This window comes from Apteryx mantelli, chromosome 14, assembly GCF_036417845.1.
Source record: "Apteryx mantelli isolate bAptMan1 chromosome 14, bAptMan1.hap1, whole genome shotgun sequence".
NCBI lineage: Eukaryota > Metazoa > Chordata > Aves > Apterygiformes > Apterygidae > Apteryx > Apteryx mantelli.
Genome location: NC_089991.1, coordinates 6,036,361 through 6,052,573, shown reverse-complemented (window position 1 = coordinate 6,052,573; position 16,213 = coordinate 6,036,361). Strand labels below are relative to the sequence as shown.

The 16,213-nt window shown below is 44.6% G+C and overlaps 1 protein-coding gene across 1 annotated transcript in view; it reads left to right on the top strand.

The window, feature by feature from the left end:
* RASGEF1C (RasGEF domain family member 1C) overlaps window positions 1–16,213 on the top strand; it is a 76,487-nt gene that overhangs the window by 47,293 nt on the left and 12,981 nt on the right. The window contains exons 2-6 of the mRNA XM_067304741.1: window positions 804–986; window positions 2,884–3,006; window positions 4,956–5,093; window positions 10,376–10,588; window positions 13,629–13,703. Of these exons, the coding sequence (XP_067160842.1) occupies window positions 810–986; window positions 2,884–3,006; window positions 4,956–5,093; window positions 10,376–10,588; window positions 13,629–13,703 (726 nt within the window). The 5' untranslated portion in view covers window positions 804–809. The remainder of the gene's footprint in view (window positions 1–803; window positions 987–2,883; window positions 3,007–4,955; window positions 5,094–10,375; window positions 10,589–13,628; window positions 13,704–16,213) is intronic.

The window sequence follows — 16,213 nt, the reverse complement described above, 5'->3', positions numbered from 1 at the left end:
CAGCTCTAGTGAAGTCGATGAGTGCTCAGGATCTTTTTGAAACATATATTTAGTGCCTAAGTATAGATCTAGGACTGAGTAACTTTAGGTTCCAAAAATAGTGCAGGTGTCTGGCTTTTCCCTATTCATCATTTCTCTTTTCTTTGCTTTTTAATCTCTTCTTCAGCTCCCACGTTCTCCATTCCTCCCACCTCTCTTTTCCTTTTTCCATCCTCCACTTGGCTGACCATATCCTCCTGTATCTGCCCTCGCCCCCGACTGCTTACTCGGGCGACTCTCCTGTCCCTCAGCAGCCACAGAGCGCTTCTCAAGGTCCTTCCTGAGCAAGCCCTGGCTGGCACCATTTTTCCCCCTTCTCTCCCCCTAAATCCTCTCAGGCTCGTTCTCAGAGGGATGGAGGTTCAAAGCTACTGCTTTGCTCTCCTCAGGAGCCTGCTGAATTGGAGTGCCAAGTATCTCACCTCTTCTGCCCGGCACTGCCCTGGGCTATAGCGAAAGGGAGGTTACCACAGATCTCGCCTGGGATGGGAGCCCAAAGCAGCCGCCGTCATTTTGTGGCCCAAAAGCAAAAGCAGAATGTTGCATTTTCCTGTGGGAGTATTTCCCATCGCAGGTGTGATCTGCTGGTGGCAACTGTAAAAGAGGGTATCACAGAGGGTGTCATGGAGGGATCATGTTAATTTTGTGAACAGGAAACTCTTGTTAGCGGCTTGTGTTTTTCAAGTCATCAGCAGAGGACAGTTGAGACTCTGGCTGTAAATCTGATAGATCTTGTCCCTGACATGAATTTCTCTCTGTTGCAGGAAGGGATGCCCCAAACACTGAGGTCTACCAGCATGTTTACCCCATGTGGCTTCAGCCCTCATCTACATACTTCAAAAGAAGATGAACAAGGAGGACTGATCTTCCAGGATGGAAACCTTACCTCAGCATCTCTGGATGCTCTAATCCAGCATCTTATACCTACCACTGATTACTACCCTGAAGTAAGCAATTCACAGTATAATAAACAGTTTAATTTTGATGAATTGGGACAGCACTTTATGCAAAAATGCAAATGTGTTCAATTTTGAATTAAGAGGGCTTATTTAAAAACTGCATACAATTAAAGCTTGGTAAATTGATGCACGGCTTTAAATGCTGTTGCACTGCTCTGTAATTGTTTCCATGAAAGAGCGGATCCCAAAGTTGATACTGCCTTTAAACAAGAGAACAGGAAAAAAAAAAAAGCTGCGGTGATGATGAATTAGTGATGTAGCGGTAGGAGAACTTCAAAAAATAGCAGTTCATCCCAGAGAGGTTTAGATGAAGATTGAAGCAAAAAACTTTGAGTCTGAACTGGTATTAAATTAGCTGAATTTCAGCAGCTGCTAAAACCATCAAGGTTTCTCTGCATGTATAAAGCATTCCCTCAGCAAAAATAGAGAAATTTTGATGGGTTCTTAATTTACCTAGGGTTATATGGATGTATGCACAGAGACTTTACAGTCACTGGACAGCAAAGCTCAGATCCTAATCTTTGTTCCTTCAGTGAAAATTCAGTGTTTCTTCACTGATAATATAAGGATCTAAACTGAAAGCAGGTTTATGGTCCTGCAAGCCATTGACTTCACTGGATTTGCACATCCTCAGTGGAATTTAGGGCAGAGTTTGACTGGAAGACTTTTAAGTGCTAATGTGTCCCTGTGGAAAGGCTTGTATTTCAAAGCGCCAGAATAGCACTGGCTTCTGGGCAGTTTAGAGGACCACTAAAGTTATCAATGCAGAGCAGACAGCTTGTTTTAAATTAGCCGCAGCTCAGCTTCTGATCAGCTAAAAATAAGTCATAAAGGAGCATATCAATTAAAAAAGAACAGAGAGGCAATAAAAGTAGGTAATGGCGAGATTAGGCTGTGAGATTTCCGGTAAGCAATGTGTGATATGAAATAATTTCACCTACTGCTCAGGAGCATGGCTAGGTCTGGGGAAAAGAAGATAATCCAGGCGCCAAGAGGGGTTGGGATGCAAACGAATGAGGATTCATGCATATATTTTAAATTCACTCCAGGAGTATTTTAAATAATCCAGTGATTTATCCAAAAGTCTTGCTTCCTACAGCTTCAGTGAAATGGTACTGCATATGATACAGCTTGGGTGTTAGAAACAAATTTGGGGGAGTTAGTAGAACGAGTGAAACTTTCCCTAAAGCAGGCAAGGTGAGACCTGCAGGGCGGTGAAGGGGAGATATTACTAATGTGGGGGTGTCTACAGCTCCCAAGCCAGCGTGGCCCAGGGCTGCCTGAGCAATGCTCACTTACCTGTCGCTGGCCTCCATCTGTCCCTGCTTCTGCTGTCTCCAATACCTGGGCTGGCTCTTGCAGAGTGAGCTAGAGGTGGTCTTCACTGGACCTCCGCACAGCAGATATCCAAGGGTTTGGGCAAGCAAGGGTTGGAAATGGGTGCTGAGAAGGTAGGAGATGCCACTGGCTCATGGGAATGGCAGGATGCGCCCGCTGTAACCAGTTTCAGGGTCAGGAATCCTTAGGTCTTTTAGACATACAGCTTTGTCCCAGTGCAAATGCCGTGCTATAAAAGAGCAGATTGTTTGCTCTAATGGGTTTTGCTGTTTAAAAGAAATGTAAATGTTCAAAAGTTTGTATTTAATAAACACAGAAGAGCAGACATCCACCTGGCAGCCGTAAGTCATGACTTACTGACATGTCTAATGAAAAGCTGTGTCCTCTCTAAGCAGGGACTATGCTCCAGCGTCTGTATTGCTTTTTGAGTGGGGAAACTGTTTTGCAGTAGGAGCATAGCAAAAACCATGGAGTTCAGGGGGTTTCTGGCTAATCTTAGCCACCGGGTGGCTGGCTTACGGTAGGTCTGCTTGTCTCTTTTCTGCAGAAAGCCTATATCTTTACATTCCTGCTGAGTTCCAGGCTCTTCATCGAACCTCACGAGCTTCTGTCCCGAGTCTGTCACAAGTGCATTGAGCAGCAGCGGCTGGACGACCCGGTGCTGGACAAGGTTAGTTTGGCTTTACAGCAGAAAAATGTGAGGTATTTTCAAGGGGCAGAGAGTCCCTCGACTCCCTTTGGGTTGAACAAAAGTGTTCTCATAAGGGCGATAGTTGTTGCTGAGATCCTGATGTTGAGGCATCCTAGTATCAGCGTCCAGAGCGGTGCCCCAGGCACTGGTCACAATGAATCCTCTTCTAATTTCCCTTTCCCCCGTCTCAGTCTTCCCTGGTGATTTTCCTTCTTATTTTAAGGCTCTGATGAAGCCTGCAGGATGCGAGGAGGTAGGATGTAAACGCAGCACTGTCAGTCGCCGACGTCAGCACAGCACTCTCCCATTTTTACTTAATGCGTCTGCCGTTTTGCTTTCTTGCTTCTGGTACAGTGTGTAACAGCTCCCCTTGGCCTTTGCTGTCACTGCGAATGCAGCGTAAGAGCGTGCAGCTCCCCACTAGCCCTCCCTTGTCGGCACTGACAGGCCATTTGGGCAGCCGGGCTGCGGAGCAGGGCTCTGTCTGGCGCACCGGGAGCGAGCTGAAGCAGCAGCGAGGCTCTGACAAGCTAACAAAATGGGAAAATCCAAGCTGTTACTGCGTCTCTGCTCCTCCTGATTTGCCTAAGGACTGAGCAGACTGATACAGTGTGTGACAACACACGTGTGTCCTCTGGCAATCCCAAAGGCACGGCGGGCGAGACGGATCCCGTTGGATCCTGTTCAGTGCCAGATTCCACTCAGCTCTCCTTGGAGTATTGAGGAAAACCTGTCCAGTGCATTGCCTGGAGCAGGAGATATATCTTCAGTGCAGTGGAGGAGAGAATAATGTGCATCAGTTGCAATTTTACCAAAAAACCTCAAACAGAATTCTGAAATGTGTCTCAGGATCAGCCTTCCCAGCTTTGAAACACAGTGTTTTTGGCATCCAATGCTGAATCAATCACCAACATCTGAGCACGTGTGCTTGATTTTGCCCAGGCAGCTGGTTGCAAGAGTAACAGGAGCTCCACCTTCCCTACAGCATGCAATCAGCCAGCCTACGCAGAAGTCTGATATTTGATTTGCACATACAGTCTGAGCGCAATACAAAAATTTGTGTCAGGTGCAGCATCCAAAACAATTTTTCTGAGGTGTGATAGGTTATGTTCTCTAAAGCAGGTGCAATGCCTGAAGCACGTATATGAGGATTCAGACGTGAGCACTGCAGACTATCACTGCTCATCAAACTTTGCAAGAAATGAGAGACATTATCTTATTGTCTTAATACAAAAATCTCCCAATCTGCCTGAAGCGAAGCTGCTTCTGAGTGAAGCTGCATTTCGGACAGCCCTGTAGTAAGGCACAGTTGGTGGGACGCAGCTGATTTTGTGTTCCTGAGAGTGGGGCTGACTTTGAAACTGGCTGCATGCAAGTGACCTCCCATCCCTTGAGCCATGTCCTGTGACTTGCATAAAGTCCTCTCCTTCAATTCATAATAGCAGTTTACACAGCTGGAGCAAATGTATCCCCAGACCTTTGTAGTTTCCAGTAAAGCTTTCCTTTTAGTAGCCACCTGCTGGTCTTTGAGCGTGAGTTTAATGCTAGCTGACAGCAGTTATTTTTAGAGATGTGGTTCATTGAAACCTGTTGTTGGTGGAAAGCTGAAATATGCATTTTAACCACCTTGGTTGAAAAGCAGAGCTCTGTGGAGCTCAAGAGTATAATTTTTCCTGATTACAGGGTACACTTCAGCTACAGTACGTATGCAGAAGAAGGCTGTTTGTTTTGTTCTGTGTTTTCTGTAAATAAAAATACAGTTTATTGTTTAACGCAATTTCCTCTTTTCATGTTCTTGGATAATGGAGGATGAAAGCTTTGGAAGCAGCCACTCTGGCTGTGTATTGAGATAGTACGAAGGCACCAACAGTGTTGTTCCCTCCATTCCCCTCCTTGCCCCCTATCCATCACTCTGGTTTCCTTTTCAGGCACGGATCAGAAAATTTGGACCCAAAATCTTACAGTTGCTGACAGAGTGGACGGAAACATTCCCATATGATTTTCAGGAAGAGCGGATGATCGGCCATCTGAAAGACATGATTCACAGGATAGCCCCATGTGATGAGGTGAGGATGTCTGGCTGGGAACATTGCTTGGAGATGTTAAATTCATTTATCCCACGTGGTTCCTCCTACTTTTTCTCCTGTTACTTGCCATGTTCTGTTCCATGCCTGTTCCTGGGAACTCTTACAATTTTGTTCTCTGCTGGTAAAAACTTGTAGTAGCTTCCCCAAAAGTCATGTGTCTCAGTTTAGGTATTCGTGTGGCAGTGACATGGGGACACATCAGAGTTATCAGTGGAATTTATCCACTGCACACCACTTTCTACGAGAATAACTTTCCCATTTTACAGATGGAAGATTTGAGTTATAGCATAGGCTGAATGTGGCATTCACAGTTCAAATAGCAATCTCCCTGTGATCTCCCAAATTCTAGTCTAGCAGAGGAGTTAAGTATCATGACTGAAGACCAACCATTCTGCCCAAGCAGTGGCTCATGGAGTGTTCCTGGATGTCTAATTTAGCAAATGAGGAGTGGAGCAAGCAGCCAGTCTTCAAGTTACTGCATGGGGGAGCTAAAGAAGATCACCAGTTGCTTGAAGGTACCTGAAGAAGGCTTCCTCTCTCAATGAAAATGAGTGGTTGTGAAAGTGGAATCAGCAAGGGACATTCGTGGTCCTATTTTGTCTCACCTTCTCCCGTTTCAGTACGTCCTTGATCTCCTGCCCAGAAATCTAATTTTTCATTCCTTAGTTTACATCTCTTCACAGTCTGGTAATTTTTTTGAAACAATCTTTGCTTTTTGTCATCATCTTTTCATTAGTGAATCCAACAAGGGTTTGGCTTGCACGTTCCTGTCCTTTGCAAAACATTTCACAGGCTTGATGCTAGAACTGGTTCATATTGTAAAGCTGGGACACAGACAGAGAGTGAGCAGATATAGAGTAGCAGACTCCGATCACAGCCTAATGCCTCTGGGATCCGCATTAAAGACCACAGGACCTATGGGGGCCAGGACATTAGCTCCTTTTGAATCCAGTCTGTTTTGCTGACCTGGAGAGATAGCAAGGGACAGTCCTTACATTTTTAAAAAATGTTTATGGACACTCAGGTTCTCTGGGGCATAAAAGTGGCAAAAGACAGCAGCATGTGGCCTGCTGGACAGAAGTTTGGCCTAGATGGTTATACAGGTTCCCTCTTGGCGTTCAGATACACGAGGTATGTGTGCGGCAGAGCAGGACACAGTGAACAGAGAGTCTCTGAGAGACCTGCATGCAAATTGGTGGGCGAACCCCTTAAATTAATTCAGAAACATTAAAAATACCACAAAATCCATGAAAATAATAAGGATATGGGCAAACAGCACATTGAGAGTCTCTAATTACTTCTAGGTTAACCATGAGATGTGGAAGAATTCAGCTCGATTGGCTACATCAAGGCCTGGCTTCAGGCCACAGATGTGTGCAATTCAGTATAACAAAAAGCACATACCCATGAGGCTGGAAAAGAGAGGGGTGGAGAGAAAAGAGAAACAATTAGCAGGGCTGAAGCAGAATGGAAATGAAATAGGACCCTCCTACCCACATGAAACACAAGAGAAATGGAAACAGCTGCTCTTGGACTGGGCCGGCATCGCTGCTGGCACTCTGGGGCTGGCTGTAGGCTGGCACGGCTCTGCTGGTCGGGCTGGCCAGCCCACGGGAGAGAAGAGCGTGGGGAAAAGCGGCGTGACGCTTCGGTGGAGCTGAAGGGAACAGAAGGGGCTAGGGTGGCCTTGACCGCATCTGCGGGAGGGAGGTGACCCATCCTGCGGCCTTCTTTAAACCATGTTCCTGGTAAAGAGCCATGAAGAAAGACCTTTGGCATACAAAGCAACAGTTTATTTGCCAGACCTGAGCAATTGCTGCCCACCTTCGTGTGCACACATAGTGCATAGCTCTATGTACTGGTGCTCAGAGGTGCTCTGAGGGGCCTCAGGCTGGATTAGGTCCAAATCATTGTTTTTCAAATATTACTAGGCACTGTAATTGCAAGTGATTATGCCTGAGTGAAATCAATAATTAATTTAAGGAACAGCTTTTATCCTGCAAATGCAAATTTCCTTTTCGGAGGGACAGCATGAAAGAGTGGTTGTGCCCATTGTTTAGAAGAAAGTTGTTCCCATTGTGAATCATAGAAATTAAAGATTGAAAGATTTGTTAGGTCTTCTAGTCCATGTAGGTTAATGCTGGATTTTCCCCTCCAGTATATGCTCCTGTCCTTTGTATAGTCCACTTTCTAAAGGCTCTGTGATATGCTTGTAAGGGTGTCCATGCTGAGAAGCATTTCTTAGTAAGTGCTGTGATTTGCATTTAGAGTTAGAAATTTTAATTAAAATTTGAGCTCCTAAGCCACCTGCTGAGGCCTGCTGTCTTCAGAGGAACTTTCTCAGTTAAGAATGAAACATTTTCTTTAAATATTAAACAGTAGCATGCTTCTTTTGACTGTTAATGTGGGAGTGAAGAAAAATAGGTTGATAGTGAGTCCAGCACGCAGCTCCCATACAATGGGGGTTCACTTTGTGGCAAGGTAATTACCAGCATGTCAAAGGTAATGAAAAAAGTCATTTTGACTTAGTGAATATATTATAAAGAAGGCAGGAAATGCTTTTAAGAGGGCAAAAAACGTTGTGTTTCCCTTTTTTTTTTTTATTATTCCTCCCCCAATATTCATAGAAAAGCTATCCAGGAAAGGGTGCACTCAACAAACTTTTTGTGAGTTTCTTTAAAAGCTCTAATTTATGAATAATCTTTTTTGTGTTCGTTAAGTGTCTGATTTATTTCATTCTCCTTTGCTGATCGGCCTACCTGAATCTTCATTTACTCTTGTCTGTATATATTTTTGTGCCGTATTTCCTACAAAACTAGGTGAAACTAGATCTCTTGATGAGGGTTTATTGAAAGACTTGCTGATATACTTGTCTTTCAAGCAATTTTATGCTGCTATCTGGCTTTTCATCCAAACAGTGAAGGATTTGGTGCTGACATGGCTAGTCAAAGATTTCTCATCCAAACTGCATTTTGAAAGAGAACTGGGTTTTCAGCTTAAAGTTTCAGAGCAAGTGTCTGATGTTCTGTAGAAAACTTTGATGTCAGTGTCCCCCCCACCACCAAAAAAAATTAATTCCCCCAGTTCGCAGAATATGTTCACAAAATACCAAAAGATGTCACCATTTGAATTTCAACTAAAAAATACTATTCTATTCATAGGACTTCAAAAGCTATGCTGAGATTTGCAAACACACCTGGGATGTAAACCAAAGAAACATTCGGATGCTGTTCGGTGGTGTGGGTCCAGGCTGGCCTTTGTAAATCAAAGGAGTGACCATCTGTTTGAGTGAGGATTTACATGAAGGAAGCCTGGCAGTGTCTTCCTGGGAGCCAGTGTACATCAGGAGCAGATGAAATTTGAAGGAATGATTCCTATTTTCTTAGAAATTACTTCAATTATTATTTTTTCACTCTTCCTCACTCCTCCTCTGTGATTTGCCTCTAAATGGAACATGTGTTGAACATTTTCCTAGAGGAGTCCCTCCTGCCTTCCAGGTATTTACTTCATTTTGGGCTTGTCAGCTATATTTTGCAAAATAGGCTGACCACATCCTGCTCACTGGACCATGCTCCAGCCCAGCTCAAGAGGGCATCTTCCATGCATGAAATGAGAGGTACCTCAATAATGCCAATCCTTCTGCTAGAAGAGTCGAGCAAATGTTACAAAGTCTTGCAGCAAAAGTGGAAGCACTTTGATGTTCTGAGGGTTTCCAGCCTCAGACCATAATGAAAACAGGGCAGATGAGAGCATGTTATTCTAGCCTGTGAAGCAGTAGGAGACAGTGCTTCCTGTATGCAGATGGGATCCTGTGTAGGTGAGAAGAGCACTGAGCCTGGCTCCTGGTAGCTTGGACACCTAAAACATGAGTGCTGTCAACACCTACAACTTCAGAGTATCCACAGTCTCGAAGAGTCTGAAGACAAAGGCTGTATCTAAATCATGGAGCTCAAGGGCACTTTCCAAGTGTGCGTTTGGGCTGTATCCAACTTGGGATGTGACACAGGTGTGTGTTGGTCTTCATGGGAAGGCACGCTCTGTCCAAGTCGCTGGTGTGATGATCATGACTGCATGGAGGGTGCCATGGTGTCCACCTGCGTAGTACAGATGTAGCAGAGGAGGGCTCTGTGCCAGCTCAGATTATGCACTGACAGCTTACAAACTGGTGTTACTGACAGCTTGATGTGGCTCAGTTCTGTTTGGAGGAGGAGTGAGGAATTTTTCCACTTGTGATCAGCCAGGGCATCTCTCCACTGTCTAGCTGTGTGCTGGGAGGGGGAGCTCACAGTGGGCCAGCATGCAAACTGTTTTCCCAAGGGACCGTGCTCTCTGAAGTCAAACAAGTACCCATCCCACACGTGACTGATGCTCCTTTCTCCTCCAGGGAGAGCCCGTGAGGCCTTGTTGTTCAGCAGGATACAGCCACCCTCTGCTCCACATGAGGCTTTAGCCCAAGGACTTTGCCAGTTAATCCTGTCTTTAGAGCCCATCCACCTGTTCTCTCATTTATCTCAGTTTTATAATGTCTACATCTGTCAGTCATGAAGAGTTGAAGGCATTTCTGCCCATCCTCCATGGCCAGCGGCTCCACTTATTGTCTGTGAAGAGCTGTTCCAGCTCTGAGAGCAACCTGAGCAACTTAGTAATGATCATCCTGCTGAGCACATGGCTGTGCTTGGAATACGATATGAGCTTCCTCCAATAGCAATTAACATTTTGGATATTAAATACTCAAAGCTATGCAATGCTCAGACCTCTCCAACAGAGTAGGAATAACAGCATGCTTCCACTGCTCTCAGCTCAAAGGGATGGAGAGTATATCATTAGAAACATTTCTTATTCCTAGTAAACAGGAATTTACTAGGCAACATTAACAGCTAAGTGTTGGCCAAGAACTCTACCTAACATAAAGGATGGGGCCCGAATGCTGCTCTGCTCCAGAAGCTGGTATAACTCGTATTAATAGCATTACCTCTCCTCCTATCCCACCAGCACTGATGTTGCCAGGAGTATGTTAGTACTGCTGCCAGCCCAACCCACCAGTCCTGATTGCCTCTTCTCTTGACTGCAGTCTGCTTCTGTGGTCCAGAGCACAGAACTGTAATTAAGGCAACTGGTTATTCTGAAATAGGCTCTTTGAAACTAAAGTGGTGACCTGTTGCTGGCTTAGAAGTATTTTGCAGTAGGAAAGTTCAACATAAAAGACACTATTATCAAGTTCTATGAGTGGTTTATGTTTCTTTCTCTCTCCATTTTTCCAGGCCTACTGGAAAAAAATGAATCAGCTTTTGCAAACCCTGAATCAGAAGCTTGCAACCCTCAGCCATGGGCAAGAAGGGATTGTCAAGATCAGTGCTGCTGTCTCCGATAAGCTGGTTGCCTTTAAAAGCAAAGCTCCATCAATCCAGAGAGAAATCCTGAGTGTCTGCAGTGACCCCTACACTCTGGCTCAGCAGCTCACACATGTGGAGTTGGTAAGTAGGAATGGTTTCCAACTTCTGCAGTCAGAGATTTTTTTTTTAAGCCATCAGCTGCTAAGTATTCCAGACACAACCAAAATGCCTGCACTGCTGCAGCACATCCCATGCTGTATCAGCACTGCAGAAGGAGGCAGGTTAAGAGAGATGCTTGAGAAGCAAGAGATACATCAGAGTGTTTCTGTGTATCTTGGGACAGGTCACTTTACCTCTTTCTATTCTTCAGCTTGCATATTTGTAAAATGTGAGTCATATTCCCAGAAAGGTCAAGGGGGTCCATTTGTTGACTTCTATAAGATGCTTTGAGCCCCACAACCTGAAGATATTATTGGAATGGCTGATTATTAGCTCTTTTATTAATTTGGAAGAAATTTTAGCAGTTCAAATCTATTCCTGCAGATACACAAAGCATTCAAGTTGCCTAATATGTTCTTCATTCTTCCCTTTGGGACTTTCTGTATGCACATACAAGGGTGTGCAAACACAAAAACCACTCCCCACTTCCACACAAAGTTCTGCTGTTTCTCTCCTTGAATGGTAGCTCATTCTCAAACAGGCTTTTGATGGTAATTGCTCCAGTTCAGTGCCAACACCTTTGACAATGTTGTGTTGCACATAATTCTTCTCCCACTATCAGGTCCTCCATATAGACCCGGAGGTCCACGGAAGAGTACACGACCTTACTGCTGCTGTCTCAGTGCTCTAACAATTTCCCACTGCCTGTCCTCCAGTAGACACTGTTCATTTTTGAGAGGAAGACTGGGAAAAAAAAACAACATTAAATGAAAGCCTGGACTGTAGATTGGAGTGAATATCATTGAATTAGCTTTGGAAATTCTGAAAGTAGTTCATATTCTGTTTCTCAAGAATTGGAATAGCTCAGAAACCCCTGATTTAGGGTCATGGTTTGTTTTGAGAACATGCAGCTTTGGCACTCTTAGTTTTATATCGCTTAAGCTAGATAGTACAGCTCCTTTTGCCTGGAGTTTTTTCTTGTTTTTCTTTTCCTCCACAATACAACTACCCTCTAGGGGGAGAGTCCCTGTGACCAAACTGCACTCTTGAAACCGTGATGCAGCCAGAGGTTTTCGTTCCACTTTACTATACTCAGTGCTCTGTCTTCTCTTTCACGTATTGCACCTTGTGCACCAATTACTCTGCACTGAAACTGTCTAGTGCTGATTTGTCAGTAAGAATTACTTGCTATTTATTTAATAACAGTTATTTTTTAGTAAGAGTTCTGTACTGTTATCAGAGTGTCAAGGTGAGAAGCCAAGAGAAATACCATAAGAGTAGCCATAAAGTGTCCACTTAAGTAAAACTGCCATTGATTTTATTGTTGCTTGAGTGTCTTAAGATTGGGCTGTATGAGTTCCAAAATATCTCCTCTGGCATATCTTGGAGGCCTGTAATCTTTCGGAAGTACTTGCTTCTAATAAGCGTGTCTCAGGGAACTGAACTGCTAAATGGGGAGTTGAAGTGACATACCGCTTCCTTAAAAATACCACCTTTGACATCTAGTAACCCAGTGGGATCATACTAACAGCTCAGCTTTCATGAGGGGCCTTCCAAAGCATTTTGCAGACCATAGTATTACTGTCACAGGCTGGGGAAAGAGATGTACAGATGAGACGTGAAAGGCCCAAGACCCAGGGCAGGGATAACTGGTGCCCATCTTCTGGCTCCCAGACCATTGAGCTTTTACCGGCTGTGCTGCCCCACCAATAGCTCAATCACTAGCACTAGCTTCTTCTGTTCGCAGAAGATGGAAGTGATCTTCTCTCCCCTTTTCATAGCATCAACTGAATTGTGCTGATGGGCAGAAGCAGAACTCAAAAGGAGTTAAGGCGTGTATATGAAAATGTGGCCCTGAGGGCCTAGTTCATTAAGAAATAGGCTAAATAGGCTCAGCAGCAGCCAGACTCAGTATAATTAATCACGATGCTAACTGCTGTAAAATACCATAGCTCACGTCATGTTTTTTCTCAACAGTTTCGAGATCTATCAATATGATAGATGTCAAGTCTCAGAGAAATAGCTGGGGTGCAGTGGAAGCAGTTTACCACGGTGGCAAAGAAGTTAGCCGTCGGGTCAAGGACAGCTTCGCTGCCATGACCGTATGTTCCAGAAGCACTGGAGAGCTGCTCAGCTCCTCCAGGGCTGCAGGGCCAATGCCAAACAAACCTTTCACAAAACAGTATCAGGAACTTCCTTCCCTCTTTTGTCAGCAAACTTAGTTCTTTGGGGAACCGAAGGGAGCTCCCATAGAGGCAGGATCACAAATGCCAGCTTATTTTTAGTCTGCAACCCATCTGTGGTCCTTTCCTCTTGATGTGGAGGAATATAACCACTGTCCTTCCTGAACAGCGCCCAGAGGCATGACTGAGACTGCCAGCTTTGTTCAGGAGCTGGTGGAGATGGACTGTCCCTTATGTATTCTTTATTTACTGTTTTTTTGGGTAGTGCCTGGGACACTACTATGTAACTAATGCCTCTAATGTAAGCACATGCATCTTTAATGCCTTCCTTCCTCAGTGGCACAGAGCCAGTACCCCAGGGCACCACCTGAGCTTCATTGGGTAGGGAGGTAGGGTCAGAGCACTGTGTGTGCAGAGGAGCTAGTGATTGCTATGGTTACCAGATCACAGCATTACTGCCATTTTAACAGCTGGGAAACAAAGCTATTGAGAGATGCTAGACCACAGCAGGTCTATGGCAGCACTAAGCGCAGAACTGAGGTCTCCTGACTCCCAGATGGGACTTTGTGCATCCTGCACCTTTCTCTCTGTGCAGTGGAGAGGGCTCTTACTGTGGCTTGTCAGTAATGCGACATTTTTATTCTCATTCTCCTCTTTCTGCTGAAATAACTCTGATTGCTCTTATGAATTTTAATGTCTGGTGCTAGTTGGCTGTCTACCAGTTCAGTAACACCCTTTCAAAGCTGACAGATAACGGGAATGTCTTACCAAGAGAAACAGAAGAGATTCTGGGGTACTTTCTCATTCTTGCTGTCTCTCTCTTTTTTCCCCTCTAAAAGGAAAGGCTAAGTCACATTGGACCTGAGGAATTTGTGCAGGCGTTTGTACATAAAGACCCTTTGGATGGCACCAAGGTATGATTTGACTGCATGCAAAATATCTCCTGCAATAACTGTGTTTGTTCCAGATGAACTGACCTAATGAGATCCAAAAGAACAGGGCCTGGGGCACATGTCAAGCAGGACCAGACCCACTGGCAGACATCTATATTCTCGCAGCAGGGACAGGACCTTTGGTAGAGCTCTCTCATTGGCAGGTCATTGCCATTCCTTCCTGATGAGAATATGTCCCAGCCGGAGACGGCCAGCATCCCGATATCCTGGCCTCTTGCTCGTTCCTCCTAACGTGTTTTGATCAGGGCAGATGGCTTGTGGCTGTAAAGAACCAGGGAATATCTGTTCCCAGTGATGAAGGCGTAAAGACTTTGGACATGATGTAATGCCCATAGTGTGTGCCCAGACACCACAGTAATGAGTCAGTGCGTCATGAATCAACGTACTCTTCTCTCTCTACACAATAGCTTTTGACCCAAAGCGCTGTAGGGGATGGAGTGCCTGATCAGGGCTTCATCCAAAGTCCAGAGAAGCCAGTTGGAGCCTTTCCACTGATTCCAGTGGGATTTGAAGCAGCACTTCAGTGAGTGCCTCAATAAGGAAAAATGATTCCTGGCCAGAGAGTGAGAGTCTGAGATTTCACATACTGTCAGAAAAGAAAGGGTGGAAAATTCATTCGCAGAACTGCATATGGGCTCCCACAGAGATCATGCATCAATGGCAGAATTTCATCTTTAGATGCTGAAAATAACAGAAAGACCTCTGTTTTTAGTCCTGTCCAAAGAGAATAATTTGTATTGATGAAGAAATGGATGGATGGATGGATGGATAAAAAGTGCAACACTGGGCTCTCTCCTCTCACTGGAATTCTGGAAATTCTGCACTTGGCTGGGAGTGGGCAGAGCTGTTGTTTCAGGTATTCTGAGCATTGATCACATCCTTTAGGAAGGAACCCTCAGATATCTAAGGTGTGTCAGAAATAAGAAAGCTCTGAGTGCCATAAAAATAATTGTCATTATTAGTAAAGAACTTCACAGAAATGTGTGTTGAGGAAAATGCTTTCTTGGGCTTAGATGTGTATTAAGGAGACTTTCTTAATGAAAAATATTACTGTTGGAGCTTTTGATCACTGAGAAAATGACATTTATTATCAGCTTAGCCAACACAAGTCAAATTTTAGTCAAGAGTCCTGGGGCGAGAAGAATTCTGTCTCTTTTTGATACCTGTAGTAATTTTGCTGTCTCCATAGGAGTTACCAGTGTATCAAAGATGGACTAAAAATCATCTCTTTTTAGATAGAATCTAGGAACTTGCAGTTAAGCATTTTCCACTCAGATTTAATGACAATAAAATCATTCTTCTGCCACTTGAAAAAGCAGAAACTCGGCTGGTTTCCAATGTCATGGTGCCCAGGAACAGCTCCTGCAGTCTCCTACTGCTAGGAGAAGGAAGAGGAGAGGCTGGAGGAGGAGTCATGGGCTCCCATGTGGAGCTGCTGGACTGTCCATGGTGAGAGTGAGCCACCCTCACAATGAGTGATTTATTGGTTGCTGCAGCCCTCTGACTATCCCTGTGCTGGTTACCAGCCTGGCACATCTAGAAGAGACCCTGTAGCTGCTATATCCTTCAGCCAGCCACTTCTGTCAAGGAGAGTCACAATTAATGAGCTTAATGAGTCACTTAACGAACTTCAAGAAATGACTTCATGGGTGGCATGTGCTCTTGGCTACAAGGCAGCAACTAGTCTTAGTGTTTCTTGATCCTTACAGCACACAAGCTTTGCATTTTCCTATCACCTCTATGCCATCATGTCTGGTGTACCTAGGAGGATGAGGTTGCTAGCAACAAGAAGAGGTCACAGCTAAGAAGTTTAACAGGTGAAGTTGAGCATACTACCTCGTAGTTGCTCTCAGACACCCATCAACCACTACCCCCTACGCTGGTCTTCATAAATCTTTGCTTGGGAATGTTACACAGTGAAAAGGACAAACCAGCCTTCATGAGACTTCAGCAACCTGCTGTGAACATGAGGGACAACTGAAAAAGGACAAGTGTCTCAGGAAGTCATCATCTCTGTTGCAAGTGAAATGAAAGGGATCAAATGAAGGCACTGAATTTGACTGAATTTTGGAAAAATGGGAGGAGAAGCAGCAGTGAGTGAAATCAAATTGGCTAAAGCCATGGCGGGGAGGGATGCTGAGAGGAAGAAGGAAATGTGCAGTGATAAACTGAGGTATGCACCATGGCTGTGTGCATCATCTGGCAATAGCTATATCTGTAATTTCAAGCACAGTGCCGGCACAGAGGAATATCAAGATGTAAAGAGAAATTAAGGTTACAAAGTAAATGTAAGGAAACATCAGCTAGGGTGGACAGGAAGGACTAGAGCAGAGAGCCTGAAAGAAAGGCAGGGAGCCTGAAAATAATGGCAGGTTGGGATATCTGAGCAAATCATCTCAATAGACCAAGATAAATAAGAGATTTTTCAAAATATGACAGGAATATATAGTTATGCAGGTTCTTCAAATGCA